The sequence below is a fragment of the Cynocephalus volans genome, chromosome 5 (assembly GCF_027409185.1).
Source record: "Cynocephalus volans isolate mCynVol1 chromosome 5, mCynVol1.pri, whole genome shotgun sequence".
Lineage (NCBI taxonomy): Eukaryota > Metazoa > Chordata > Mammalia > Dermoptera > Cynocephalidae > Cynocephalus > Cynocephalus volans.
This window is the reverse complement of record NC_084464.1, coordinates 147,711,856-147,739,377: the sequence shown is the minus strand read 5'-3', so window position 1 is coordinate 147,739,377 and position 27,522 is coordinate 147,711,856. Positions and strand designations below refer to the sequence as shown.

General features: G+C 41.8%; 1 protein-coding gene across 3 annotated transcripts in view; it reads right to left on the bottom strand.

The window, feature by feature from the left end:
* SASH1 (SAM and SH3 domain containing 1) overlaps window positions 1–27,522 on the bottom strand; it is a 174,740-nt gene that overhangs the window by 24,766 nt on the left and 122,452 nt on the right. Inside the window, exons 1-4 of one of the 3 annotated variants that reach the window (XM_063098331.1) lie at window positions 16,042–16,236; window positions 11,062–11,194; window positions 5,277–6,103; window positions 295–369 (exon numbers count right to left, since the gene is read on the bottom strand). In XM_063098331.1, the coding sequence (XP_062954401.1) occupies window positions 295–369; window positions 5,277–6,103; window positions 11,062–11,194; window positions 16,042–16,062 (1,056 nt within the window). In that variant the 5' untranslated portion in view covers window positions 16,063–16,236. Of the gene's footprint in view, window positions 1–294; window positions 370–5,276; window positions 6,104–11,061; window positions 11,195–16,041; window positions 16,237–27,522 lie in introns of those variants that run through there. The other 2 variants (XM_063098328.1, XM_063098329.1) reach the window with 2 other exon arrangements.

Genomic DNA, 27,522 nt, shown 5'->3' with positions numbered 1-27,522 from the left:
CTGTAGAAGCCAAACTCATCTGGATTTGTTACATAACAGATGCTGGAAGCAAAGGCATTAAAGGAACTGTGCTATTTCAAGGAGGTGGACAGAGGCCAGAGGTGGTCGGCATTCATTCCATGTGGAACAGCGGAGTCTTTAAGATGGGAGAAATAGGGCTTCTTTCCAAATATGACTTAAGATCACCAAGGAGAAGGTTACCCAATATCAATTCTCACAGACACTAAATGAGAAACTATCGTCAACCATATGGCTTGAATCCAAACCTTCTGCTTTCTTCTAACCTATACTCACCATCGGGTCAGAATTATTACTGCTAGTGTGCAGAGAACGATTTGTCAAGTCAAATCCTCCAAAACTGCAGGTTCTCTGTGGAAACACAGGGTAGAGCAGGAATAATCCTGTTATGCTTTAGACAGCCAGCAGTGCCCCAACCCAACACACTTCCATTTGCAGGACATCTCTGAATCACAAGTATGTGTACGAGATGAAAGGAGGAAACAAGACATGGTGAAGAGAAAACACATGATTCACGTCATAAGGAAACTTCGCTCATTCTGCCCTTTCACAGACCACTGGAACTTTGCCTACACCAGAATCTAGAATCCCCTTAGTTTGCAAAAAGCAACTGTTAAAAACCAAACAACAACAAAAAACCCTCTAGGAGCTTAGTGCTGTAAGATTCCCTGTCTCTTAGGACAGAACTTCCCCTTCAATTTCCCTTAATCTCAGCTACATTCAATAGCGATAAAGATGGAATTTGTATTAGAGGATCCATGAGCTCGGTGGTCTTGGAAACCCAGGTCTGAAATCTTAAGGCTCTGCCCTGACAGCAGACTCTTCTAACAGACTTTTGTTTGGTTTGGTTTTAAATTGCTGAGAAGGGGGAAAAAGGTTATGTTTATGGTAGTACAATCAGGCCAAGAGGATTACTCACTCAGTGCTTCCCTGCGCTAGCCAAAAATGCTGATAACTTTCCCATCTAACCGCCCAGCATAATTAATTATGACCCTTTTTCTCACAGTCGATGAAGTGAAGACACCACATTTGTCCAGAAAGAGGTTGATTCAGTGACTGTCTTTGACCACACTCTTTAATTTCAACAGGAAAAATGCTGATATTATAAAGAATGAAAACTTTACAGTACTTGTGGCTGATTTCAAACTTTATGGAATTGCTTATATTTCAGTGCTTTTTGTATTTCAAGAACTGGGTTCAAATTCACTGTTGTTTTTCTATCAAAAGCCACTCTGGCCACCCCCACCCCCCTAAAAGCACACTAATTTTTGTTAGAACTAAGTATCTTTTTAATGAATGGTAATAGAAATTTAATGGTAGATTTGGGCTCCAATATTTTGCATTACCTGTTTCCTCAAAGAATTCTAGTTAACAGCTATTAAATGGAAGAAATGGGTATAAAAGTACAATGTATATTATAAACATTGCTTATTTAAAATAAATATGCTTTAGATATATATTTAATTAACTGAATTGAGATAATAGAAACATCCTGGAAGGAAAATGCCTAGGTTTTTAGAACCACACTGATGTAGATTCAAATCCTGTTTCTGCCACTTGCTGTGTGAACACAGGTAAAGTACTTAAACTCTCTTAGCTTTGGATTCTTCATTAGTAAAATCATGTCTACATCACATATTTGAAGACTTCTAGCACAGCTCTTGGCACCCTATGAATAGCAGACACTCTATGAATATTGGTTTCTTCCATTACTTTTCATTAAGGCTACATTGAGAATTTGGTAGCTCGCCCCGCAATTGTTATATTGAAATTTAGGCCTTTGTCAACATTATAAATATGCAAATAAAGGGCTGGAGCTCTATCCTGGACCTTACAATCTGGAAGTTCAATTTTAAGACCAGAGAATCCCAGAAATGAGCCACCAAGTAAAAGATGGCAGTTGTGGCACAAGGGAGGGCCAGGAGCTAAGTTAGGATGCATTTCAGGATAACCAACATTCAGGATGTCACAGAACTGTTGTACTTCAAGGTTGTTGTTGCTGTCTTAAATAATCTACTACCAGTGGATATGATCCTAATTTTACATTAAACATCAATGGGTAATCTGATTTCCTTTATGGCCAATTTAACAACACACACACACGCACGCACACACGCACACACACACACGCGCACGCACGCACACATTCTATAAAAAGAGAAAGACCTTTCTACACAAAAACATTAACTGGGCAAACCACCCAGCTGGGCAAGCAATGTTACAACCATCTGTCAAGGCTACTTTTTAACATTAACTTTCCCTTTCCAACTTATAATGCCCAATAAGTTTTCTCCTCATTTTTGCAAAGGCAGTGATTTGTTCTAGTTCCTTTCCTGTGACTCAGGGCTTCACAGACACAGTATGGCACACAGATGCCTGATCAGTTTATGGCTTTTGCATGTCCCTGCTTTAAACTTAAAGCATCTACTGCAACACTGGCGCCGAACACATTATTTCTGATACATATGAAATAACTGACAAAGAATTTATATGGAAACTATTACTGTGATAAATTAGAAGCTCACTTAAGTTTTCATATGCCTGTTGTATGCATTTATTCCTAAAACAAAAAGCTTAAAGGAAAAAAATGGACTGGTTTACTTAACTAACTACCAACTAAAACTTCTCCCAGTGATATGCTAAGATATCTAGACCAAATTCATTTTTCTCAGTGGACGATTGACAAAGAATTTAACAATAAACATTGCTTAAATTAATCTCTGATTTTTTTCTATAAGATGCAGTTTTCGAAGCAGCACTCCTTCAACAGAGAAAATGGATTGTGAAGAGAACAGTAAAAAAAAAATGAACCAATCTTTTATTTTGGTGATCTAAATAAATGAAGCCTAAATGAAGTTTTTTTTTAGTTCATACATCTACTGTATAGTAATTATAAAGACATTTTATATAAATGCTTCAGATGAGGACAGCTAATCAATGGAATGGCCATGCAGTTGGAAACATGTTTTGGGTGTGGGGGGGGTGTTGAATTTTTTAAATGGACAAAATTCCAAAATGTCATGCATGTCTGTTCTCCCAAACAAAAATTGAATGACCAAATAAAATGCAAGACAAGTGAGTATTTCCAGTGAATACAAAGCATTATCATTTCCCTGAGGTTTCATCAAGCAAATATGGCATTACTGAAAGACAAAAAGATCAAGGTTGAAGATTAAAGGAAACTCTGTCCTTTTGGATAAAATGAAGAAAATGTATGACAAGAGAATGGAAAAGAATTTTTTAAGTAAACCAAGCAAAGAAATGAGATTAATTCCTTAAAATAAAATAAAAAAGAAAAAGAAGCTTTTTTTATTGTTAAAACACTTATTCTCCCTCACATTCTCTGGGTAATTGGAAAATTTAATTTTGTTTTCCTGATTATACAATTGTACTTACAGAAAAAGTTACATGCAAAATTTTAATTTTGCATCAAACCCATATTTCAGCAAATACTAAAACTGTCCAGTACTGCCTCAAGTTCACAGTTTCTTAAAAATGCCCAGTCTCAGACTGATACTTGGGATAGAGATTACACAGCATCACCTGGGAGAGGGCTGTGGGTGGTGCCTGGAAACAAACTTGCCCAGATGTCTACCTTCAATGTCAGTGATGAATTAATCACTACCCCACAATGTTAATTAGCACAAATCTCAGAAATATAACTTCTAGAGATAAAGTACTGATGAAGTTTTGTAATTAATTTCACAAAAAGTAACATAAGAGGTACATGAGCAATGGCAGGTGCTCAAACTGGATAAATTCTCAGTATTACGTGACATAAACTCACAGAGGTGAGTCTTCAACTAACAGAGAGGAAGTGGATCTGTTCTATCAAAGTCATCCATACAAAGGCGGATTCAACTGGGCAGAATACTTCTGAAAGCAAAAAAAATAAATTGTTCTGAGACTGGTATTTTATAAAAGATCTGTGGGTCAGAGCAAACCAGAAGCTGCGTGAGTCAGAAAGAGAATTCTGCTACTTTAAAACAAAAACAAAACCAATAAAAAACTGTTACCATGATATAGAAAGAGCCAGGAGAAAAGTTTTTGCTACATATTAATAGTATTAAAAGCATTAAATGAATGAGAAAAGATAGAAAATAAGATCTAGAAAGAAGAGTGTACATGTGGGAATTTTTGGAAAATCTAAGGGATAGGGAGGACCTAACAATCCTTCCAGAAAAGAGAAGGTCATTTTAAGGAGGGCATTGACCCATCAGTCTTCATTTTCGCAAAGGCAGAACTTGATTGAATGAATTTAAATGACAGTAATTGTCTGGGGAAGAACATCCTATTCATGAATGTGAAGGAACTCTGGGAAAAGCCACTATGGAAGCATACTCTATTCTTCCAGACTTTTAAAAAAGGAGGGCAGCCAGCAATTCCAAGTGGGTTACACAAGGAGCCAGAGGACAGGAGGGCCAGGACCTCCATGCCCCCCCCACCCCACTCTGTACCATTTAATATGGGCTATTCTGCGAGCTGAAAGTTAGCTGGAAATTTCAAGGAGGAAAAATATCTATATTCTGAAGTTCAAAATAAGTCATGCCCTGAAAATCAATTTTACTGGGTCTCACATTTTATTATTTGAAAGTAGTACTTTATTCCTTGCTATGTAGAGCAGAATTTATGCGGCAGTGGAGGACATTTCCAAAGGCCAATTTTTTTGTTTGAAAAGATAAGAACATTGAATAGACTTAAGGAAAACAAGAGAGCCCTAATTTTTTTCCCTGTTTGATTTAGGAACTTTCTGCTCGGCCCTCCTAATAAAATAAAAACGTACTTTACAATGTTTTTGAATCACTGAATTGGTGACTGTGATGATGGCAAACTTTCCATGAGCTAGATCCTATTGTTTTAATTATCTGAAAGAGTAAGCATCTCTTGTGAGGGTGAAATGTCCTTGTGTTCTGATGCGGCTTCTTTGAGGTCAAGTGACGTGATGGCTGGGATTCAGGACAACCACTCTAAGGAGGCGGCCAAACCCCACCCCTGTCCCCTGTAAGCCCCTCCCTGGATTTTCACTTTTAATTAAAACTCGAACAGCCTCGACTGGCAAGAGGACAAATGGAGAAAGGAGGAGACAGCCAGGAGTACAGGACAGCAGGATCTGAAAGCGGAGGTGACGGTGGAATGGACCCCGAGGTTCTGAGTGGAAGAGCGGGAGGAAGCCGGGCTCCCCAGAAGACAGGCCATAATGCTTGACTGCACATCACAGAAATGACAAGGCCGTGCCCATGACCGTCTTTGTGACTCACAGACTTCTGGTGGATTCTCAAGAGAACCCTCTTAGTGCAGCGGTCGACTGTGGCCGCCCACTTTCTCTTTGCCTCCTCCTCCTCCTCCAGCAGGCACCGCCTCAGGTCCTGTTTCTCAGCCTTGCTCAGGGTCCTGTCTGAGGCAGGACGCACGAGCTGGGTCACGTTCAGGTGGCTGTAGAGACTCCGCTCCACCACGTAGGTGACATTGAACTCGCTGACCGCGGGGCGCCCGCGCGCCCTCCTGCCGGGGAGGCCGCAGCTCCCGCCCCCTTTGCATTTCTGCCGCAGCAGCTGCAGGTCACAGGGGGTGCTGTGCACTCCTTTCCTGGAGGGACGCTGGCAGAGAAAAGCTCTGGAACAGGAATAATTAGTATCCGTTTTCTTCAAGCGGATCTGCTTCCGGACACTCTGAACCTCCTCCAGGGACACCAGAAGGTGGTGCCTGCGACGGTGGTGGTCATAGAAGCAAACACCATCTGTACTTACCCCGTGGCTCAGGGACCCGAGACCCTTCCTCATCTCCCCCTCAGTGAGGGAGCGGGACACTTTCTGGGCCTTTTCTTCTTCTGGATAAGAGAAGAACGTCCCCATCTTCTTGGGGGGCTTAATCAGGCCCCGACTTTCTCCTTTGCTGAAGGTTTTGACCAGCTTCCGGCCAGCTCCCCAGGTGTCCAGGCTGCTGGATGATGGAGACGTGGAATCTGAGTCATCGGGAGGTTTCTCAGGAGAGCCATCGAAGAAAAATGGCTTCTTGTGCACTCCAGAGTAAAGGGCGGACCTTTCATCCAGGACGGGGGAATTCTCCAACACCTGCTCCTCCCCACCTGGAAGGGAACCAACACAGAGTCTCCCGTGAACATCCTTCTGCGCTCTGTCATAGATCTTTCTTTACACCCCCCACCCTGCAACAAATAAGCGAGTCCACACGGAAACCACGGTGACCTCCCCCTCTCCAGATCATAACTCTTCAGAAACTTGGCTCCCATTTAAATATGTACATGAGAAAGAAAATAATCCAACTATGCAAATGGCTGGTTTCACACAAGCTTAATGTTAAAAGGTTTCCAACGTATTTTCTTCTCCTTCTTTAAATATCTTTGTAAACCAAACACCTCCACAGACCTATTAAAAATGCCAACTGCAAAATCTAAGCCAGTCAGGATCACAATATGCCTTAGCATTTCAAGATAAACACCTCTCCAGTATAAGTGCAATCAGCAGAAGCTAGGAATCAGAATTTTTCCTGCTTCTGAAAGGCTGTTTTATGTTGGCTCTGGTAGCTTTTTATAGCTGGAGTGTGAGTGTCATGAATGCCACGTGGCTGACAGTGATTTTTTTATGGGTACATACGCCATTTAAGTGATTAAATCTCTAGGAGAGTTTGGGTGAGGGAACACCATAAAGGGTTGTATCTTGCAAATGTGACTGACAAATGGTCTCCAGTTGACAGGCCAAACACAGTTAAGGAACTGGGTGAACCCAGCCAGATATTTCCATCAACTCAGGTCCCATGGGGAAGGAGCAAGGGCATTTAAGGGCCTCGACACGCAAGCAGCTCCATCGAGTGTTCCACTCTGTCTCAAGGATTCCAGCTCTCGAAGCCCTTGCTGGAGCCAGGTAGCGAGCCAAGCCCTCTGGAGCACAGTGGAAAGGTTTGGACTTGCTGGCAGGAAAACCGAGTTCTTTTCTGCATGTGTTATGTGAACAGATGTGAGAAAAGAAATAGGTCACACTGTGGGTGTAGTAACCCTAACTGGCTATGTCCCTTTAATAAGGAAACTTTTGAGCTCTGCAGCTTTCCACCAGCTGAACTGTGAAAAGGAAAAAATAAAAAGTTCCTTGGAAGAGAAGTATGGCTCTAAGTCTACCAGCTGGGACAGGGTGCCAGTGCATGGCTAAATGTCAGAGATAAAGGGAGAGGAATGCTCAGTTCAGAAGGGGGTAAGATGATCAAAATGGTCTTGAGACTTTAAAATTCTAAAAATGGCTTACTTTTCCAATCGATGGGAATTGTAGTTACAAATGTACAGAAAACAAAACAAAACAAAAACACTGCTGCTATTAAATATGACCCAAGATCAACTTTAATTCGAGGAGATGATGATGAGGTGTGGAGGGAAGGAGGGAAGGAGACTCGAAACTATGTCCAGTCCAAAGTCCACTGAAGAATGGGCCAGGGATTGGCCAGAGGCCATGCACAAATATCATGGAAGTTTCTTGCTCCTTCCTCAGACACCTGACTAATTTGGTATGGAGACCAAGGGTCTTCATGATGTTAGAAGTAAAAATGGCAAGCTCTCCTGGATACAGTCCACTCTCCTCCTCCAGGAAGAAGTGGGGTGGCAGATGCAGCCCCACAGTGGACTTCTCTATAAAACAAGTTGAGCATGGCCATGGCTTTACATTCAGTCCAGGTGTCCACAAACATGTGCAAAGGCCCTTATCGACCCACAGTCTTAAGGGGTTTCAGGGAAGTTAAGTGGGCCTACCCTGGATCTGCTAAGGATCTGTCACTCAGCAGTGGTCTGGACATTTTCTACACTCTATGTTTAGGGTTGTCATCAGAGATTCCAATATTCTGTGTCACATTTGAGTATGGAACCAGCTGGTGCACGCATGTCCACAACATATCTGGCTCTTATTTCCTGATTCTGGAAAGAGGCATCTGGTAAGGAGTTTGGAGAGAATGTGGCAAGTGCTCCTGAAGTGGCTGCCTCAGCCTTGTGCTGCACGCAGGCCTGACGTTGTGTGGCTTTTCTGCCTGTGCCTGACATTCCAGCCTTGACCTGGATTCCTCGGGCTTAGAGAATGACTTTGCCTTGCTCCTCTGGTGGGCAGTATATAACTACACTGCTGGAAGAATGACAAGCGAGATCAGCTCACTCCATCGCATTTGGTGTGACGTGCTCCCTGCAAGGGCCCTTATCCATCTTATTCAGCGGAGACTGGAATACGGAAGGAAAGGCTATTTTGACAAGAGGAGGGAAGTAGGATAAAGGAGGACTTCATGCTAGGAACACAGATTTATGCTCTGGATTCCAGGCCTGGCACTGCCACTCACCTGCTCCGTGACCTCAGGCAATGGCTTTAGCTCTCTGACCCCTGTTTCCTCATCTATAATAATGCTTCCCCACCCACCTTTAATAACATCCCCCAGGAGGCTATAGTGAGGATAACATTAAATGAAAAGAGAGATATGGAGTTGCTTTATAAGCTGAAACGTACTGTACAACAGCTGATGATTCATTATCGGATTATACACGAGCTGAAGTCACGAGGGAAAGGGTGTCAGTTCTGGGGGAAAGACATGCAGCAATGGACAGATGAAGGGCACTGCCATGGCCTATATTAAATATGGTCCAGGTCACCCGTGCCGGTATATGGACTCAAACCTCAAGTTATGGGGGACAGACTGGGTGAAGAACCATAACTCTCCTGGCTTTCCCAGGACTCTAGAGCTGGTGGGGAAGAGAGGTGGGAGGCCGGGGGAGACACTGGATGCTGTAGGGGAGTCAGGCTGCCAAGACTCAATTCCGGGCCTTCTGCTGACTGGCTGGTGACCTGGATTAACTCCTGAGCCTCCTGGTGTCCCAGTTTCCTCACTTGTGAAATGAGGATGGTGTAAGTGCCTGCCTCCTGTGGCTCTCCTGAGTGTGACATATTCAAAGGGAACATAAAACCTCAAGTGTCAAGCAAAGTGCCTGGCGCAGAGAGTGCTCTCAGTACACGGTCATTATGATGCAGACAACTTTGTACTGGGACAGGCATGCAGGAAGTCAAAGGATCAACTTTGTGTAAGTCCCAGGGCATGGGCAGGAGGGTGATTAGGAGCACGAATCTTTCCTGCTTTGCATGAGCATCAGGGACCAAGATAGCCTCTCCCACATGCCAGTTCTTTTGCCAATGAGGAACCTCAGAGAGTTCTACTATCCAGGGATTGGAGGGAATTCCAGTCTAGCAGGGTTTTGGAGGACAGCCCAAAGCAGATGCCCTAAGCTACACATACACCTGGAGACTCTCCTGGTGACATGGACATGCCCAGTCAGTAGCACCCCAGCTCCCTGACTCATGACACTAGAACATAACTTGGGACTAGGGCTCAATAAGTCCATCTTCCACCTGTGAAACCTAACTCACACCCAGATGAATTGAAATTCAGAGCCAGATGTCCATACAGCTATTCCTTTTTACCCTACAATTACCTCTTTTGGTATATTTTTCTTCTTTTCAACCATGCTTCTCAGAGATAGTAGAATTGATTTATTCGGACTTAAATATGCAGATTAGAATATTTCTGCATTTAAAAAAATGTTGTTCTAGTGGAAAGGCTGCCCCGAAACACGACTATCAGTGTGAAGGGGCTAGTGGGCGATAGGCCCAATACTAGGTACTTCATCCATTTGATCTCATTTACGGACGAGACCCACCTATCTGTTATATTTGAGATTTGATTTTGGCAACTGTGCATGAGGTTTTCTTTAAAATGTGCCCTCAAGATTAAATGTTGGCAATTCCATATGGTTCTTCCTGACAGTACCAACTGACAACCTGTGTGTGATTTCAGTAAGAACTAAAATCAAGGTATCTATACTGTGGAAACCATGTCTGACAGGCAGGTATTAAAACATCCAAATGAAAAATCAGCATTGCACCCAAATGTAAATAGAATTGCTGTGCAAAAAGACACCCACATGAAACCTTCTAACCCCCACCCTCCCACAGTAACCTTCTCACCTTTAGTCTTATTCTAGGGGATTTAAACCAATAAATAATAACAACAACAACAAAAAATAAAAAGCAACAATAATAAAAAGAAACCCCTACCTTTGCAAATAAGGGGAAATTCAGTTCCCTGCATGGCTTGATTTTATTTATTTATAACCAAAAAAGGCCTCTACAATGATAATTTTAAAACCTACATGTTAAAATTTTGAAATTCCTTACAATGTAGATGTGACATTTTAACAAGTAATTTGCTCTTTTTTTTAAAACAAGGCATATTCTTTCCAGTATTTTTTCCAATTCACTTATTGTCATTTTCTAAGCAGAAAAATCTCATTCTTTCATCTTTTTTGGGAGAACTTTACAAGATGCTTCAAATGCACATTACTAACAAGAAAGTTGAATAAGGTTGAGATCTAAACTGTCATAATTACACTTCAAAGGTTAACTATTCATTACAATACATGACATTACTGTTTCATCTGACAAGTGGTTTAGCCAGCAATACAGCTCTAAAAATCCCCTTAGAATTGAAGGTCCTTAAAGCTCCATTAGAATTGAGGCTTGAGACTGTTTACAGGAAGAACAAATTGTCCCTCAGAGATTTGAAGGGATATTAAGTGCCTTGATTGTTAGATGTTTGTTCAAGATGAATGTACAGTATATCAAATTTGAACTAAATTCACTGAGCAAGAACCACAGTCCTTTTGGGAGGGTAGAGAATGCTAAGAAGTTTTAAAAGTTTATATAAAATGGCATAAAATGCCTCATAATTAAAGCTATACTGCACCTTGAGAAAATTTGTCATATACTAGCCATTTCCCATCTTTGTTACACTTACATTGCTAAGCATCCTGCTTGACACCAGGACGCTTCATTTCATAACATGCTGAGTTAACATGCATGAATTAGCATGCCCTTCTAAACATGCAGACATAATTCTGTCAGCCTCAGCCAAAACTCAGTCCATTTTCCACTTGAAATCATATTCTCTTTCTCCTGAAAAACTGACCCCAAATGAGTTCACTTGGAATAACCAGGGTGGAGTTGGCTTCTTTACCTTCAGTGCTGGGTTTTTTCATTTCTTCCACTCTAATTAGTTTCTTTCTGACTCTGCGAGTGGAGTTTACCAGCTTGTGTAACCTCTTAAACTTCACCGACTCCTCGGTCTCATCATCCGATTGTTCTCTTGACTGGCAAAGAAACAAAGGAAAAGTTAATCAGATAATTGCTCCAGAGCTTTGCCCTTGCAGCAGGATGTAGCGAGCCTCACTGCAGCTCTGCAAACCTCGGCAGTGCTGCGCTGAACTCGGGGCACCAATAAATTTGCCCAACAGGTTTACAAAGCTCCACATACCATCTTAAGGTCTAATTCGGTGTGGAACTAGGTCCTAGGCACCGAAACCGACACCCTTGCCCTTTAGTTGCATGTGGGGCATTTGTCCCAACTATTCCCTGTCCTCTTTCAGCAGAACTGCGGCAGGACTCGCTCTCCAAGGCTGGCCCTGTGGTTCCAGTTACGCTGCTGCGGTTTGGGCCAGCTCTCATCTGTCTGGCCCATCAGGACATGCTGTGAAACGTGGTCATCAACTACTTCTCCAAACCCAAATTCTGTTGACTTTTTCCAGTCCTCCCCCGAAAATCAAAAACAGCAGGGCAGGAAAGAGGAAGAGATGCAAAAAGCCTTCCTCTATCCCATTCGTGAGGCCTTGTCTGCCACATCACAGCCAGCCCTTCCGCCTTTCCCAGCTCTTGCCAAGGGCTCCCAAGGCAAGCATGAGGACAGACCCCACATTCCTCCATGAGAGACAAGGGAAAAAGCTGACCTTTTCAGCCATACAGTACAGTCCATATTCCCCAGCATCCCATTCCGTTGTGCAGTGACTCAAGTATGCTCAGGCCCAGCTGTTTTCCCTCAAGTATCAAACATTACAGAGAGAAAAAAAAAATCCTCTCTCTGCTGCAGTGACCCAGGCTAAAAACAATCCTTTCCTTGTGAACAAAATGAGGGTTTCACTTCCACGTCAGCTCCAACATTCAATATGTGGCATCCTCTGTTGTATCTGTTTAAAATAGGCAACAGCAAAAGAAGTCTCCAAACTAAGTGCGCCTGCTGCCTGGCGGGGGCCCCCGCACTCCTGAGCGCACGGCCTCGGCGTACCCCGGCCAGCTCCTGAGCAATCCCCGCTAATCCTGCACATCCGGACAACGACCTTCTCTCCGTTTCCTCAAACCTCCCACATGAAACAGTAGGGAGAGAAATGCCTCGAATTAAAAAACAAAACCAAAACAAACTATGTTGCTAAACATGAGTCTCCTGTGGAAACTTTGCCCCCCCAAGAACAGCTCTCATTAATCCCCATTTTATAGACAATAAAATAGATAAGCAAGAGCTAGCAGAGAACAGTTTAAGAGGAAAAGAGGTGGAGATTATAATAATTACTTAGGCAGAAAAATGCCGCACATTGTGAGTCCACAAATATTTTCTTAGCACTATGGTACTCTATAAGGGATAAAAACAAATCATTTCCTGGCCTCTTGTCCTCACCCTGGGGCTCCCAGCATGGAGCCATTATGTGTCTGTAAGCAAACCATTCACCCACTCATGATTGATTATTATAAACCTATCATCAGCAAGTCATCAGGACAGGAATATTTCTCAGAATTCCCTTTTGTGAAGTGTACCAATACCTATATTCGATTTCCCTAAAATTCCTAGATAAAAAAGTTGCATTCAGATTTCAGAATTAAAGACAACTACTGGTTACCTGGTAATGAGCAATAGAGACTGGATCCCCAGGTAATGGAGGGAGGTCACACTGAATGCTGGTAATTAGGCCTAAGATTTAAAACGCTAAAATAAATATAGCTCCTAATACCTAATGGTATGGTCTGGTTTGAATTTCATTTTTACTTGGTTGAATTGTTGGTGTGTGATGAAAGGGTCGGAGTGGTCAACCAAAGGAATGAGAACTTGGTTAACCCTCATTCTGGGTAATCAGCACCTGGATAAACCCACAGTGCATGGAATGGCAGTAAACATTGAAAAACATTCTGCCCTCTTGATGTAACTCAAAAGCCACACAACTCTAATAGAAGAAACAACACTACATTACAGAAAGTCTCTGTCCCTACCAATGGGACAAACCTAGAATACATATCTAACCATTTCACGATAAGAAATTTTGAAATCAAGTGAAAATGAAATAGGCACAGAATGTCTATGATCAAGACATGGGAAGCTGTACTGCAGGATAAAAATCACTGATGTATATATACCTCATGCCTAGTTTGTTGTTGCTGGTGGTGGTGGTGTGTGTGTATATGGGGTAGGTGGAAGTAAAAGGAGAAGTGGGATAGAGAAAGAAGTAATATAAAAATCTTACTCCATAAAGCTATAAATCACATGTAGAAAAGGCACATTCGAGTGACCTTTCCAGTAAAACATCAAAATCAACTAGGACAGCAGATTTAAAGGCAGTGCCCCCTTCACAAAGCCCTACTTTCCTCTGCACAGATTCATTGCGGTGAAAAATAACATAGTCCAGGTATTTATTTAATTGCTTTCACACGTTCCGTCTATTTTTGAGAAACATCCGCGCTTTAGAACTTTGAACTGATGTTATTTTAATTTTTCTTTTAAAAAAAGGAGGTTTTGGAGGTGTTTGCCATTGACAAATCACAGACCATGACAACCAAGAAGTTCCTCTGTGTTATCATGTTTTGGACACTAGACAGAACAGATGCAGTACAATTTACATGAAGAAAAACGTAAGGTAAAACCCATGCCATTCAAGAAACATATGCGTGTATATATATTTTAAATAGAAAACTTCCTCTTAAGTCCACCCAGAAGTTACTTGAGTTCAACAATGCATCCCAAAGATGCTTTGTACTGACAGAGAGGTGTTGACTTCTCGCTTCCTCCTGAGTCCAGAGGAAGAGAAGAGTTGCGAAATACTTGCCTTTAAAAAATTCTCTCCAGCTGTTTTAACAGAAAGATGCTGTAAAGGTCCTGCATTCCTTCTAAACTTGGGGAGTAAAGCTTAAATTCCTCATGTCATGTTTCTCTTTTTAAATAAGCATGTGCCACTTCCCAAATGCTGAAAAATAACATGTCGTGTCTTTTGATTCAGGAAATACACCATCAGGCAAGGGAGTTTGAGAATTTTTTAAAATTAAGAAATACATGTGAAATTTTAAATTAAAATATTATATTTCAAAAGAAGTCTTCCCACCTGAAAGGACTCTGTACAAGATAAAGAAAATATGCATTGTATGTAAACTAAATGATTAATCCCAAGAAACAGGCTCACAAATACAAGGGTAATTCAAAAAGTTCATGGAATAAGAGAATTAAAAGATAATTCAAATCTTTCCATGAACTTTTCGAAGTGCCCTTGTATTATAGAATGGGTCTTAAATAAACTAATGTGAAAAATAAAAGTATATGCTCACACACATTCAAACATGGATGTGTCACCTCCCCTCCCTGTCCTGTCCTAGGGTCAGAGTACTAAAATAAACTTTAATTTGATCATCTTCTAAAGGAGAACGTGAACTCAATCATTTGTGTACCCACCCCCAAACCTTCAAGAGAAAAGGCAACTTACCCGCCCCCCAAAGGATGTGGAAAAGTGAATTTACAATACTGTAAATAGAAACATTTGATTTCCAGCCCCTCTATTGCAGATTTTTCCACCAGAAAGCCCATACGGCTCAACGTTTAATTACTTTGGCTAATGCTATATGTAGTAATTCTGTGGTGAATGCTTAAGTGTTTCATTTCTGGTATCCATAGCAACATTACATCAGATTGCAGACAGCTGGCTCCACAGTTTTAAACCATAACAAATTGACCAAGCCAAGGCACAAAACTATAGCTGCTTTAAAGAGAGCACACCATTCGGCTGCCAGGGCGCTGAATGAGGAACCTGTGGGGCCCGTCTGGCATGCGAGGGAGGGTGGCGCCTCCTTCCTTCTCAGCTTCTTTTGGAACAAGTGCATCCCTGACACATCTGCAATGTTCTAATAGGAAAGACACGGAGCCAGTGTGGAGAAGTTTTTACAACACAGCTACAGGCAGGCTGATCAGAAAAAAGCAGCAACATTAATAGCATCTGTAAATAGGAAGATTTGTGTGCTGGAGCACGCTAAAAGCATCCCCTCACTGCTCAATGCAAGCCTGTCACTGATGGCTGGTAACATCCTTCCCTTGACCCTGTAACAAAGAGTTCTTGCAACTATGATGCACACACAGAACAAATGCTTTCCAAAAGCCATATGGCACAGCCGGGAGGGCACAGTCATAATGTGCTGTAATAAAGACTAAACCAAACTTGCAAGGAGCACTTTTGGGGACCGCTTGAGACCATGCTGGGCACAGGATTACAACTGTGCCCTTTGCAGGAACACACGCTCTCAGCTTGCTTCCCTAGCTCTGAACATGCAACATCCTGTCACAATTAACACCCAGACTAAGTCAACTTATCTCCCCCAGTGCCACGTAACACTGTAAAATATTTAAGCATTTCTGAAAAGTAGTTTGAAATTGGAAATGTGCTCTCTTGTGAAATGCACACCATGGTTTCTTTTTAACCTAGTGCATCATCAGATATATATGCTTCAACTTCCTAGGTCCAAAATGTCATGCGATTAGTGTTAAAGTTAAGAGAAGGAAGCCAGTCAGTTGTAGGCTTCTGAAAAGCAACGTGCGACACTGTCTGAATTCAAGTCCTCCACACGAAAAGCCTCCACAATTCACAACAGAGCTCCAACCCGTGTACGCTCATCCTCTGCACTCTTAAAATAACATTCACTCCTTTCCTCCAAAAGCTCCACTTTATCACTGGGTGAGCCCACCAGACAAGAATGCTCAGGGTTACAAAGTAGGGGAGTAAGCAGGAGACGAAGAACAAATCTAGAGGAATTTGAGAAGAAAAGAAAGCAGCATCACAGGCAGGAGCAATTAGAAAGCTTTTCCTTGGAGCAAATGGAAAATGCATGCTTCCTTTCACATTAAACTCATTTAGCGACTTACCGGCTTCACCGGCTTCGGCATTTAGCAGGCCTAAGGGGTGACTCTGAGGAGGTCCGGGACCCCCACCCCCTCCCCACTCTGCGAGCGTCCTCACTCTTGCTGCAGCAACGCCGCAATCTCACAGTTACGATCAGGCACTTTTCGAACATGTTCCTCTGGAGTTACATGACCAGGCAGGCAGGCTCCACCGTCACAGCTTAGTATCCACAGGAGAAAGAAGCAAAGACACTGCATTCAATTAGCTTCTTTCTGCTTGCTGACTGATTCCCCAGTCGCTTGCTAACTGCATAACTTGCAAGAAAGGCATAAGTCATCAGCTCTAAGCAAATCTCCTATTCACCACAAGGAAAAAAGGGAGTGTTGTGCGTGGCCAACAATCCCTGTTTTCACTGAGGAAGGCTCCCTGACCTCCCGCTGGCCTCCGGTTCCTTAATTACTGTCTATGGAATTCCAGAGAAAGAAAAAAAGAACGCGAGAATCTGAGCAAATCCAGGACGAGGACTAACCCTCAAAAGTGACTGAACTTAAAAAAAGATCTCTTTTGCAGATACTCTTCTAAACACCCCCTTCAGGGAGTAGTCTCAATTGAAAATAGACACCTTCCAGTGGCTATTTTTGAAATTACTGAATTAAAACTTTTCTCGAGTTGTCCCTTCCTGTTTCTCTCTCCACTCCTTTTTTTTACTTTAACCACTAGAGTAAATGTAGGATTATTTCTCCTATAGGGATGCTTCTAAAACGAGCAGCTGAGTTCTCTTGCATTCTAGAAACATAAGCATGGAGACTGTGTCACAAGATGATTATTTAATTTTCTCAAGGGTCTCTGGGGAGCACCAGGCACATGCTGTTACTTACACAGAACATCGTCTAAACAAGACAGGACTGAAAACCCATATAAAGACTCCATGACGTGGGCTCCAAGTCATGTCTGCCTTCTCGGGGCTAAGTTCATTCAGTTGGGTACGTCATTCATTCCTGCTGCGCAGTCTGAGCTGCCAATTCCTAGGTGTCTCTGCCATTGCGTGGGACTTTACATATTATAAAGGGCACCTCTCTTTGTAGGACATCGCACTACACAAATAAAATACCTGGCTGCACAGGACTCACCATCAAGTATGAACTGGTGTCCTGCCTTAAAATGACAGAACTTTAGATTTAGAAGGGGTCCAGAGGTAACCTAAACTAAAAACAAAAGCGGGGAATTGGAATCCAAAGCTCCTGAGTGGAAGGTCATGTTTACTATGCAGAGATCCAGGTTCTGAAGGGCTCTAGTCTTGCTCTTCTTCCCTGGACTCTCTGGCATCTCTCACTCTTCCGCGAGAATTTTAGCAACCCCTTCTCCCCCGAGGCTTCTGTCCCAGAAGCATCTCCTCCCAGCCTTTATGGAATTTCCTCTTCTTTCTCCCTGCAAGGGTTTACCACACATTCCCTATAAAGCCCAGTTCCTCATTTCGCAAGTTAATTCTTCCACAAACTCTCCCTTCCCCACTGCCATCTGAGGGCCCACACGTGCCACAAACTGTGGCAGGTGCTTTTCCAATGCTGGACTTCCAACACTCATGCTCATCAAACACTCACCATTCCCAGGCACGGTGCTAAGTATTACATACACGATCCCATTCAAGCAGTAAATGGCAGGAGCAGAACTTGGGACATTGTGGTGTTGCTCCTGTATCACGCTACCTCTACAAAGCCTTTCTTCACCCAGAACTGACAACCATGCTGCGACATTATGGTCAGAGCTCCTTAAAACTGTCCGTAGAAGCCCTTGGTTGAATTCGCTTGTTTTGTGATGAAAACTAAGTAAGAACGCCCCAGTGAGAGTGCAGTAAAGGAAGGAGTAGCCTAAGCCTCTGGACTAAGAACAACCTGGGTTTAATTGCCAAGATCTCTAGCATATTACTTTGCTTCCATGGCCTTCCTATTCCTACATGTAAATGTGGTATAATAACATTTATCTTACAGTGTTGTTTTAAAAACTGTGTACAGATATCAACACCTGGCGTTCAACAAGTGCTTATTACCTCTGCAGTCTTCTATTTATTACTGACTGGAGTTCAAACACATTTTAATTCTTGTGAAAGCTCTTTTTGATGCTAAGTAGCAAAGTCAAAGGAAAACTTTTACATGTGGAAAGCTGGTGATCTGGCCAACACGTGAGGATGGGTACGAACAAGCTGTTTAGATGCAGAGAAGACTGAGCAGGATTAGGAGCCAGAACTCTGCAATCTGCAGATCCCCTTATGCCACTTGGGAAGAGTGTGTGGCCTTGGGCATGTTTCTTAACTTCTCTCATTTCTAACACAGGCAGTGAGAAGCCTCCTAGGGCTTTTGAAGAGATGAGAAGAGACTCTGCATGTGAAGTTAGTGCCTGGTAGGTAGGGAAGCCTCGTCAATGTGACACACATGATGCTTGGGAATTGATTTATTCAGACACTGGGAGGAGGACGGAGGGAAGGACACATCTGTGACTCTTTCCCCCAATGGCCTGCTCCTCACAGCACATGGCTTGGAGAGTCTCCTAAGAGAACGGAAAAGAGGCTGACCCTGCACGCACTTTTTTAAGGTCACTGCCACCACGTCTCAGAGGATGATATTCAATGTTGGGCTCTATGTGGGGACCCAACATGGGCTTGTCTTTCAGAAAACAGGAAGCTCCACAGGGACAGGGACGTGGACCTTGTCTATCCCCCTCCCCTTGTATTCACAGTCCCCAGCACAGTGCCCACCCATAGCAGGCCCTCAATAAGTATTTGTGTAATCAATGTGGAATGAAGTTTAGACTCCCCAACCCTGCTGCTCCCAGCCACTGCCGTGTATCAGAGTAAACTGCAGGGAATCTGAAAGTCTAGGCTATGCCAGGCCACCCTGGGAAGCTTCCTGGCGGGGGGAACAGACTTTAAGAGGGAAGGCCATGGCTGGTCTTGTTCTCTGGGTAGTGGTCTTGAACTTGCCCAGCACACAGTAAGTGTGCAGATGTGCTGAGGACAGATCTGAACATTTGACTGCCATGCTGAAGAACTGTTCACTAATAGCTCCTCAGAACGAGGCCCAAAGGCTTATCATGGAACATATGACTTTGTGTGGTCAGATCCCAACCCTTATTTCCAGCTTCTGTGTACGGTAAGCTCCACCACTCAAATACTTTGTGGAAAGGGCTTCTCATAGCTCCTGGTTCTCCTCCCGCCCATGTTCTCACAGCATCTCAGACAGCCCATGCCCCAGTGTGCTGCACATTCCTGCACTTTCTGGCTCCTCTTCTGGGAATAGCTCCTGCTCATCCTTCAAGATTCAGTCCACGTGTTGCCTCCTCTGGAAAGCCTTCCTTGCCTTGCCCTTCATCTCTCTTGGGCTGCATGGTTGCACAGCAACCTAAACATACTTTATGCAAGGACTTAGCACATATATTGTAATCACCGTATGACCTACCCCTCAGTAAATGCCATGAAGACAATGAGCACGGTCATATTCACTTATGTATCTGTATTTTAATAACATTTATTGTTTATTTCTCATTACACATGAGAAATATTTAATTATAGAAAATTTGGAAAACACAGGAACAAAGGAGAAAGAGAAATCACCTCTTCCCTTACACTCATAGAAAAGTTGGTAATATTTTGGTTTATGTCTTCTCACTTTTTTCACATATGCACAACACTAAACACACTTATGTTTCTATTTTTTTTGCAAAAAAGGGTGACCTTTGATCTTTAGCTGCTCTAGCTCCCAGTCACTATCAGTGTCCCCAAAGCCTCCCTGGAATAAATAAACACACACAGTCTACGTAGAAACAACACGCCTGCCCATGACCGAGATCCCTCTGTGAGCCACACTGCTGCCTCTCAAGGCTTCATTTACAGAAACCATGGGTGTTCAGCAACCATTGTCCAAGCTGTTTTATAACCCATTTTTAAAAATTGATAGGTTTTGAACATTTTCCCATGTCATCAAATATTCAACAAATAAAACACAATATATTAATGATTCAGTACTACTCGGTCATAAAAGTAGACCATAATTTACTTTTATAATGCCCCCATCTTTGGACATTTGCATGGGGCTGGTTTTTCAACATTATACACAATCTTCTGATGCACACTTTGTGGTAAAATTTCTAACACATCTAACACATGCTGAGAATTACAACGTGCTCTTCCACTTAGATAAGTAAAAATAGTATCTATGCTTGTGCTAATAGATATTTCCTGATTGAAATGAATGAATGAAATGCACTGATTTCAAAGCATTAGGAAGGGCAGAGAACACAAACATGATGCACAAGCCACATTCCCTGGACTAATAAAGATTATATTCTAGAACTCTGAGAATAAGGAGAGGAAAAGTTCTCTCCCGAGAGAAGTTCCGAAGTATGATAAATATTAAATCAACTGTGATAACTGCATAAGAAAAACACAGACACACAGAGATTCAGACATGGGACAACTCACCTTTAGCTGGGGGAACTGAGAAGTGTTTCTGGGAGGGGGAGTGCACTTGCCACGGGTTTGGGGACATTTCCTTGTTCTTACAGGAATCTAGAAGACCAGTGTTTAGATGGTACTGGGGTCCCACTTTTTTCTCCCTCCACTGACCTTAGTTGCCCGCCCATCTACACAGACTGAGAAGTTCGGCTAATGCTGACTTTATAAACAGCATGTGACACCAATCAACAACAGCTTCCTCTTCAAGCTTGATTTCATAACCTCTCCAACATGCTTGATCTCCCTCCACGGTCCAAGAAGTGATGCATTCAAGGTCCCTCCCTGCCTTGGGGGCAGCACGCTGGTCCTGGCTGAGTATAGTCAAGATTTTCCCAACACTGAGGACCGAGCAGTGTCCAGCCATGGCAAGGACCTCTGGTCACAGTCCTTAGGTTAATGTGTTATTCTTTGTGTTTACAAAAAACAACTTTCAAGAAATTAGAATTACTTAAAAATGTGTTTATGAATTGCCAGAAGTAATTATATAAAATACAAAACACATTGTGGATATTTTTATTTTATCACAAAGGAGTCAGGGAAGGACTGATCTGTTTAGTAAGAAATATTTTGCTCATTAGCTGGTGACATCATTGCCTTCTGAAATTAGGAGATTTTTGTCAGCATATGGAAAAAAAGATGAGATTCCATCCTGCTCCCAGAGGTGCCGTGTAACAGTGAAATAATCTCTCTGGCAGTTTCAAAATTAACTAGTTGTGGCCAAATGTGAAGAAAGAGGAGGAGGAGGCAGAAGAGGAGAAGATAATTACAAGACACTTTTATTTGGAAAGAGTATGTGAGAATTTGAGGTAACAGTACCATACCCTAGGGACAAAGGCTTGTCAGCACTTAATTCACTTAAGAAACTGTTTAAAATCTTAACTATGAAATCAAAGCAGCAGCAAATGGATGTTACATTCCACAATAAACTTTATTCTATTTCTTACACTCATGAACTTCTTGAATTGCTTTTAACCACCCCCCATATAACGTTGCTACTTTCCCCAAAAGGTGGAGGGAGAAAGTACAAGATTTCAGGAGTCCTACAGCCAAGTCTAAGGAGACTAAGGATATGGGTGAGCCCACCCACCCCAATTCTACAAGATGCCACGGAGCAAAGAAAATGCCTTTCCTTCCCTGAAGGAAGAGGGATGGGTGGTAAGTGGAGGAAAGGGAACTGACTTCCCCTTCACTCCGTAAATCTTCAGAAGATTTTTCTGCCTGGGACTATGCCCACTGCCCACAGGTCAGAGAGATCGCTGTTCATATTAAATAGGCTAAGGTCACCAAGTTGCACCCAGAAGGTAGCAACAGCTCTACGGATCCTTCTGTTAAGAGTGGGGCTATGGTGTCAGGCACACTGAAGACAAAATGCCAAACCCACACATTCCCAAGGGCATTAGACTCTCACATAGCCCTGGTGCCATGGAAAAAGGATGATTCAGAACAAGACTGCCAAGTAGGGCAATTACATATGCAGTGAGGCTCCAGTTTCTGAAGCTGATGGAAGTGTTCATCCCAGAAGTGGTAAGTTCCTAAGGGACTGGGTGGTGTTTGCAAAGTCACATTACTTTTATGGCCTCTTTGACTGACTGACTCATAGATCAAGCATGATGACTTCTCGGACAGGGCTGCCAAACAACCTTGTCTTGGCAAATAACAATGTGGAAATACAGAGAACTGGTGAAGTCAAAGGGCAATGGAGGGAAGGTGTAGACACTAAGTTCTTTCCTCCAACCCGAACTTATGCTACCAGGTCAGCGGTCACCTGTTGAAACTAGAAGCCCAATGTCACCCCCTAGAGTCACAATCTACAATCTTAACATAATTCTCTTTTTGTTTGTAGAATAAACCATAAGCAAATTCACTCCAAGTTCCAAATTGAAGAAAGCAGAATCCCTGACTTTAAAAAGGAATCATTTAGGGCTAGAAAGGTTTTTGGGGTTATCTAACTGGCAAAACTATCAGGTCACAATCTCTGCTGAACACTGAACCACAAAACATCCTTCTCACAACAACTAACAAAATGAGCAACAGCCACTCCCCACTTACTACAAACTAGAAAAATATTCTACCAAGAGCACCCAAACAAGGAAAGACAATTAATCTAATGTATTAAACTTCCACGACTGAGGTAAGAAAAAAATTTCTGAAGGTCACTGGAGAAGGCCCCCACTTCTTCAAAAGCCAGACTGGCAGGAATCCAGAAAATTCTTTCATATAATCCCCAATCTAGAAGGAAGGAAACTGCATGGCTCTTTATCTTCTTTTAACCTAGGAGTGATGGAAATGGCTACAGAGAGCAGCAATGAGTGAAAGACAATAGTAAGGCTGATTTTAAGTGAAATAAAACCTCGAGAACTCACTACGAATTGAAGAAATGAATTAAAGACAGAATGGCGATGCCCCACCAATACTCCAGCCATGAACCAAGTGGCATGAACTGAGATACTGGACAGCACATTATCACAATCTCAAGAGAGAGAAGGCAGAGCCCAGGAATCCCACTGAAGACCACATTCCACCATTTCCCTACCAATTAAATCAGACTATAGAAATAAAAAACGTGAGTGGACCACAGAATAAAGCTCTTGCAAGAAGGGTGAAAAAATTCATTGTCACATAGCATGGCAAATGAAAAATAACCCTCATTATATCAGCAGAAATAGAAAATGTGACTAGAGCCACCCAAGCATAACCAAAGTGTGTGTGGGGGGGTGGGGGGCAGAAAGCATGAAAACTATTTAAATAAACTACGGCAAGGAGGGGGAAAAAGAGAAAGCATACAAAAAGACAAAGATCCAACTTTTGATCCCATTTTTCCATCAGGAGAAAATATAACTCAAGGAACAGGAAGAAATTCCTAACAGTTGCTGCACTCTATAAAATAATTTAACAAGAATATGAATCCAATTAAAGGAGACTTCAAAGACAAGAAGAAGAACATAAATGATATGAATTTAAAAGTTGCAGACATAAAGAAATAAAGGGCTAAAACAACCTATTACAGAACCAATTATAAATAAGAATGAGCAAAGAATAGAGCCTATATCCTAGAAATCAAAATACTGATATAGAGAAAAGTTTCAAATTACTTGTCAATTTTCTCATATTACCCAGGTTTTAAGATTTACCCATCTCTTCACATAGACCTTTGACTTTGCTGCTTCCTCTACCTGACACATCTCTCTTACTTCTCCTGGAGAACTCTTACTCAGATTCAGTCACCTTCTCTAGGAAAGTGTCCCAGACTTTCCTTGCTGACCCTTAATTGACTTTCTCTGTGTACCTATTGCACTAGGTAATTAAGTCCACAGCCATTAAGTCTACAACCAGGCCATCCATTAGTCTGTCTCCTCTTCTCAAACATAGCTCCCTGTGCACAGAAACTGGCACATGGTAGGGACTCAATAAATGTGTGCACAATGAATGAATAAAAGAATGTTCAAATGGCATTCTTCCACCTACAGTCTGGATCGAATGTCTATGGCAAGAAGTGCTTTACATCTTTTTAGGAGCTAATTATGCAATGCTATTAGCATTATACTAGTAATAGTACAATCAACTTTGGAACATTGGAGGGTGTAGTATGGCATAAAGAGGGAAAGGAAAAAAGACAGAAGAGAATAAAACAATATTTTTATAGAAATAATTCTGATGAATTAGAATTTGGGTATGTTAAAGTATTGCCTTCCAAATGAGTGTCATTGTCTGCTGGCTGACTCTAGTTCTGAGAGCTGTGATATAATGGGTGACTGTGGTCACAGAACTCAAACAGACTCTTAACAAGTGATGGGCAGCCTGTGATTTCAATAAACTGCCTTAGGTTGGAAATGGCCCTCATTCTGGATCCTGTTCATGAACCACAGTGGCACTTGGGTATCTCTAACCCACCTATTAAATAGGGCTTGGCACTAGGGCAAATGACTTAATGAGGAGTTGACATGTGATGAATCAATAACACTGAACAAGTGACGGAAATCCTCTCTTGTCTCCAAACTCCCTCAAGTTGCTCCCAAGAGCAAAATAAGAAACTGGTATTGCAAATCTAAATGCCAATCCCTAACCCAGGTTAGTACAAATATCTGTATTAGATATAATCAGCTAGCAGAGGAAATGTGATATAACCTAATTGGTATTCATATATTAGGTTGGACAAACAAAATAGCCATTTTTATAGGTCAAAAGCTGCCTAATATCTCCAATTTCACAGGGTTCAACCTAATAAAGGAAACAACAGACCAAATTACATCCAAGAGCTACCTCCACTTTAAAAAAATTCAGGTAGGTACCCTCAGATTATGTAGGACCTGTATATTTTGTCATTATTTATTTTTCTTCACTCTTGATACGTCAAGGAGAGTCTGCAGCCAGAACCCTAAACTGCCTGCAACTGTACAAACCAATGAAGATAGAAATGAACCTGGTTAATTTCCGAGATGCAAAGAGCCAAATTTCCAATTATTTCTGGGCCTGCCATGAGAGTGTCCTCCAATGTAACAGGTATGGGAGCCACGCACACACTCACTGAGGCCACCTTAGCAACACTGTTAGACCCTAGACAATTTCTGAACAATTAACTGCTTATTCTTTACCAACAGTACTCCTGAAGCCAAACAGGCTTACTGAAATCATACTGGACCCACCCTTAAGCCCACTTGCACAGTAACACCTTCTGACACAGAAAACAAACTGATTATGTGTTCGGTAAAAGCATAACCAAGTAAACATGTACTTTAAGTTTATTCTGACAATTCTAGCCTATCTGCTGATACATAAACATAAATCATTGCTACCATCTTAATGGCATGTACAAAAATAGCACTTTTATGGGAACTCAAGCATTTTAAGAATGACAGTTGATGGGAAGGGCAGAAGATGTTCACACGAAATACTAGAAGCTAACCACCACTCGGTATTTACTCTGCGCTATTTAACCTTTGCAGTATCCTTACGGGGCGGACATGATGGGCCTGTTTTCCAGATGAGGAAACTGAAGGACAAAGAGAGCAGGCGACTTGCCCACACACACAGAGCTAAGAGGTGGGACAGCTGGGATCTTAGCCCAAGTGCTGGCTGAAGTCTGAGGTTAACCAGGTTCCCCCTCCTGCCCACACTGGGTAAAGGCCTGGTTTCTAGAGGCCAGGAGAGGCAGGAGCCTCTCCTCTTCTTTTCTAACTTTGTTTAAACATGGTGATCTTAAGGAACCCAGGAAATACATGCCTCCAACTTTGGCCCTTGTCCCAGGCAGAAGGCTGGGAATGGGAGAGCAGCAGGGAAAAAACGACAAGTCACCTAAGCAATGGCCCTCGGGCAGCTTATATCCAGTTGGAACAGAATTCATATTTCTCAAAAGACCATGTTATGTATGTTTTTCCAGTGGACTGATTTTGCCTCTAAATTTCACCTTAAGCTGAAGATCTAAAGAATCACTACTTTTACTGTTTTAATGGGAATTTTAAGATGTCCCTATTTTACTATCATTTTAAGTTTCAGAAATACCATTTTATTAAAACATACGTACAGGGTAATATTTCCTTCTGTACACTCCTACCCAGCCAAATAAAATGGACATTTATAAAAATTATATGAATAATCATCAGAGGGCTTCAAGTATACGCTAAAAGATCAGAATTGATAAAAGTTATTTTGAACAAAGTTACGTTTAGAAAAATTTAGAAAAGAGTTGATTATTCGGGCACCATGTAACACAGCACGTGTAAAGAGTTACTGATACCTGTCCCAAGGACACATGACTTAAAGCCCCCGGGTAAACTGCTGCTAGGTCTTGTTTTTCCTTCTTTCTCCTGGTCATATTACAAGTCAAATGAGTAAACACTTCTTCTGTGTGATAAACAAAGACTAAAGCCCACCACCAATCATCCCAGGTTTAAGCCTAGCTAATATAATGATTAAAGTTCCAACGAGCAGAATCATTTTCTAGCCATAAATCAGAAAGCATTTTGCCAATTAAAACCCTTTTAATTGAAACCCACACACTGAGAGTTAAGAAAAAATTCTCTAGGAAAAGAGATACAACAGAAAAAAAGTAAATACCATTAAAAGAAAAGAGTTTATTCAGAAATGTAAGTATTTTTATGCTTGGAATGTACCCTCCTTTCAATTTCCTTATCATAAAACACAACAATACAAGAGAAAGAAGACAGTAGAAACAAGGCCAACCGTTTTCTTGGAGATATCTTCATGGTACCTTATAATGCATCTTCACATAATTTATGCATCTAATAAATATTCACTGTCATCCAACTCAGCAAAAATATGCAAATCATATATTTATTTATTTATTTATTTATTTATTTAAATTTCCAGAAATATTAATAGGTGAGAGAAGATTTTGTGAATCCATCACGTGCTGTCATAAAGAAAAAAGGCTTTTTGGGGTCAGATTTCTCTAAATGAGGAAGCTAATGATACAGGTTTATGTTTTCTTTTAACACCATTAAAATATGAAACTTCTAATAAAGTTTAACATACAGATATTATATAATAGTTCCCTCTAGTAAAAGAAACATATTCAGAGTAAACACATCAAGAATAGCCAATTTTTAAAACATTGGTTTCAGTCTAGACTACCAGGCTCCAAAAGGAGCACCATGGATTTACAGGTAGAAGGTGCAGCCACTCTTCTCCGAAAGGAGTCAAATCACAGAATGTTCAGGGCCGGCCCCTGGCTCACTTGGGAGAGCGTGGTGCTGACAACAACAAGTCAAGGGTTAAGATCCCCTCACTGGTCATCTTTTAAAAACAAAACAAAACAACACAGAATGTTCTGGGCCCCCATGAGCATATGCACTGCTCTCCTACCACATCCTCTATAAAGCAATTAAATCTTAAATCTTTAGCCTTTTCTTTTGCCATAAAAGAAATTAAGCCACTCACCACAAGAACCACTAAAAAGTCACTTTGTGGGATGCTCTGGCTTTTGGCATGTATCAGAATTGTTAATGATCTTTTAGGAAGTTCTCGTTTAGACTAAGGC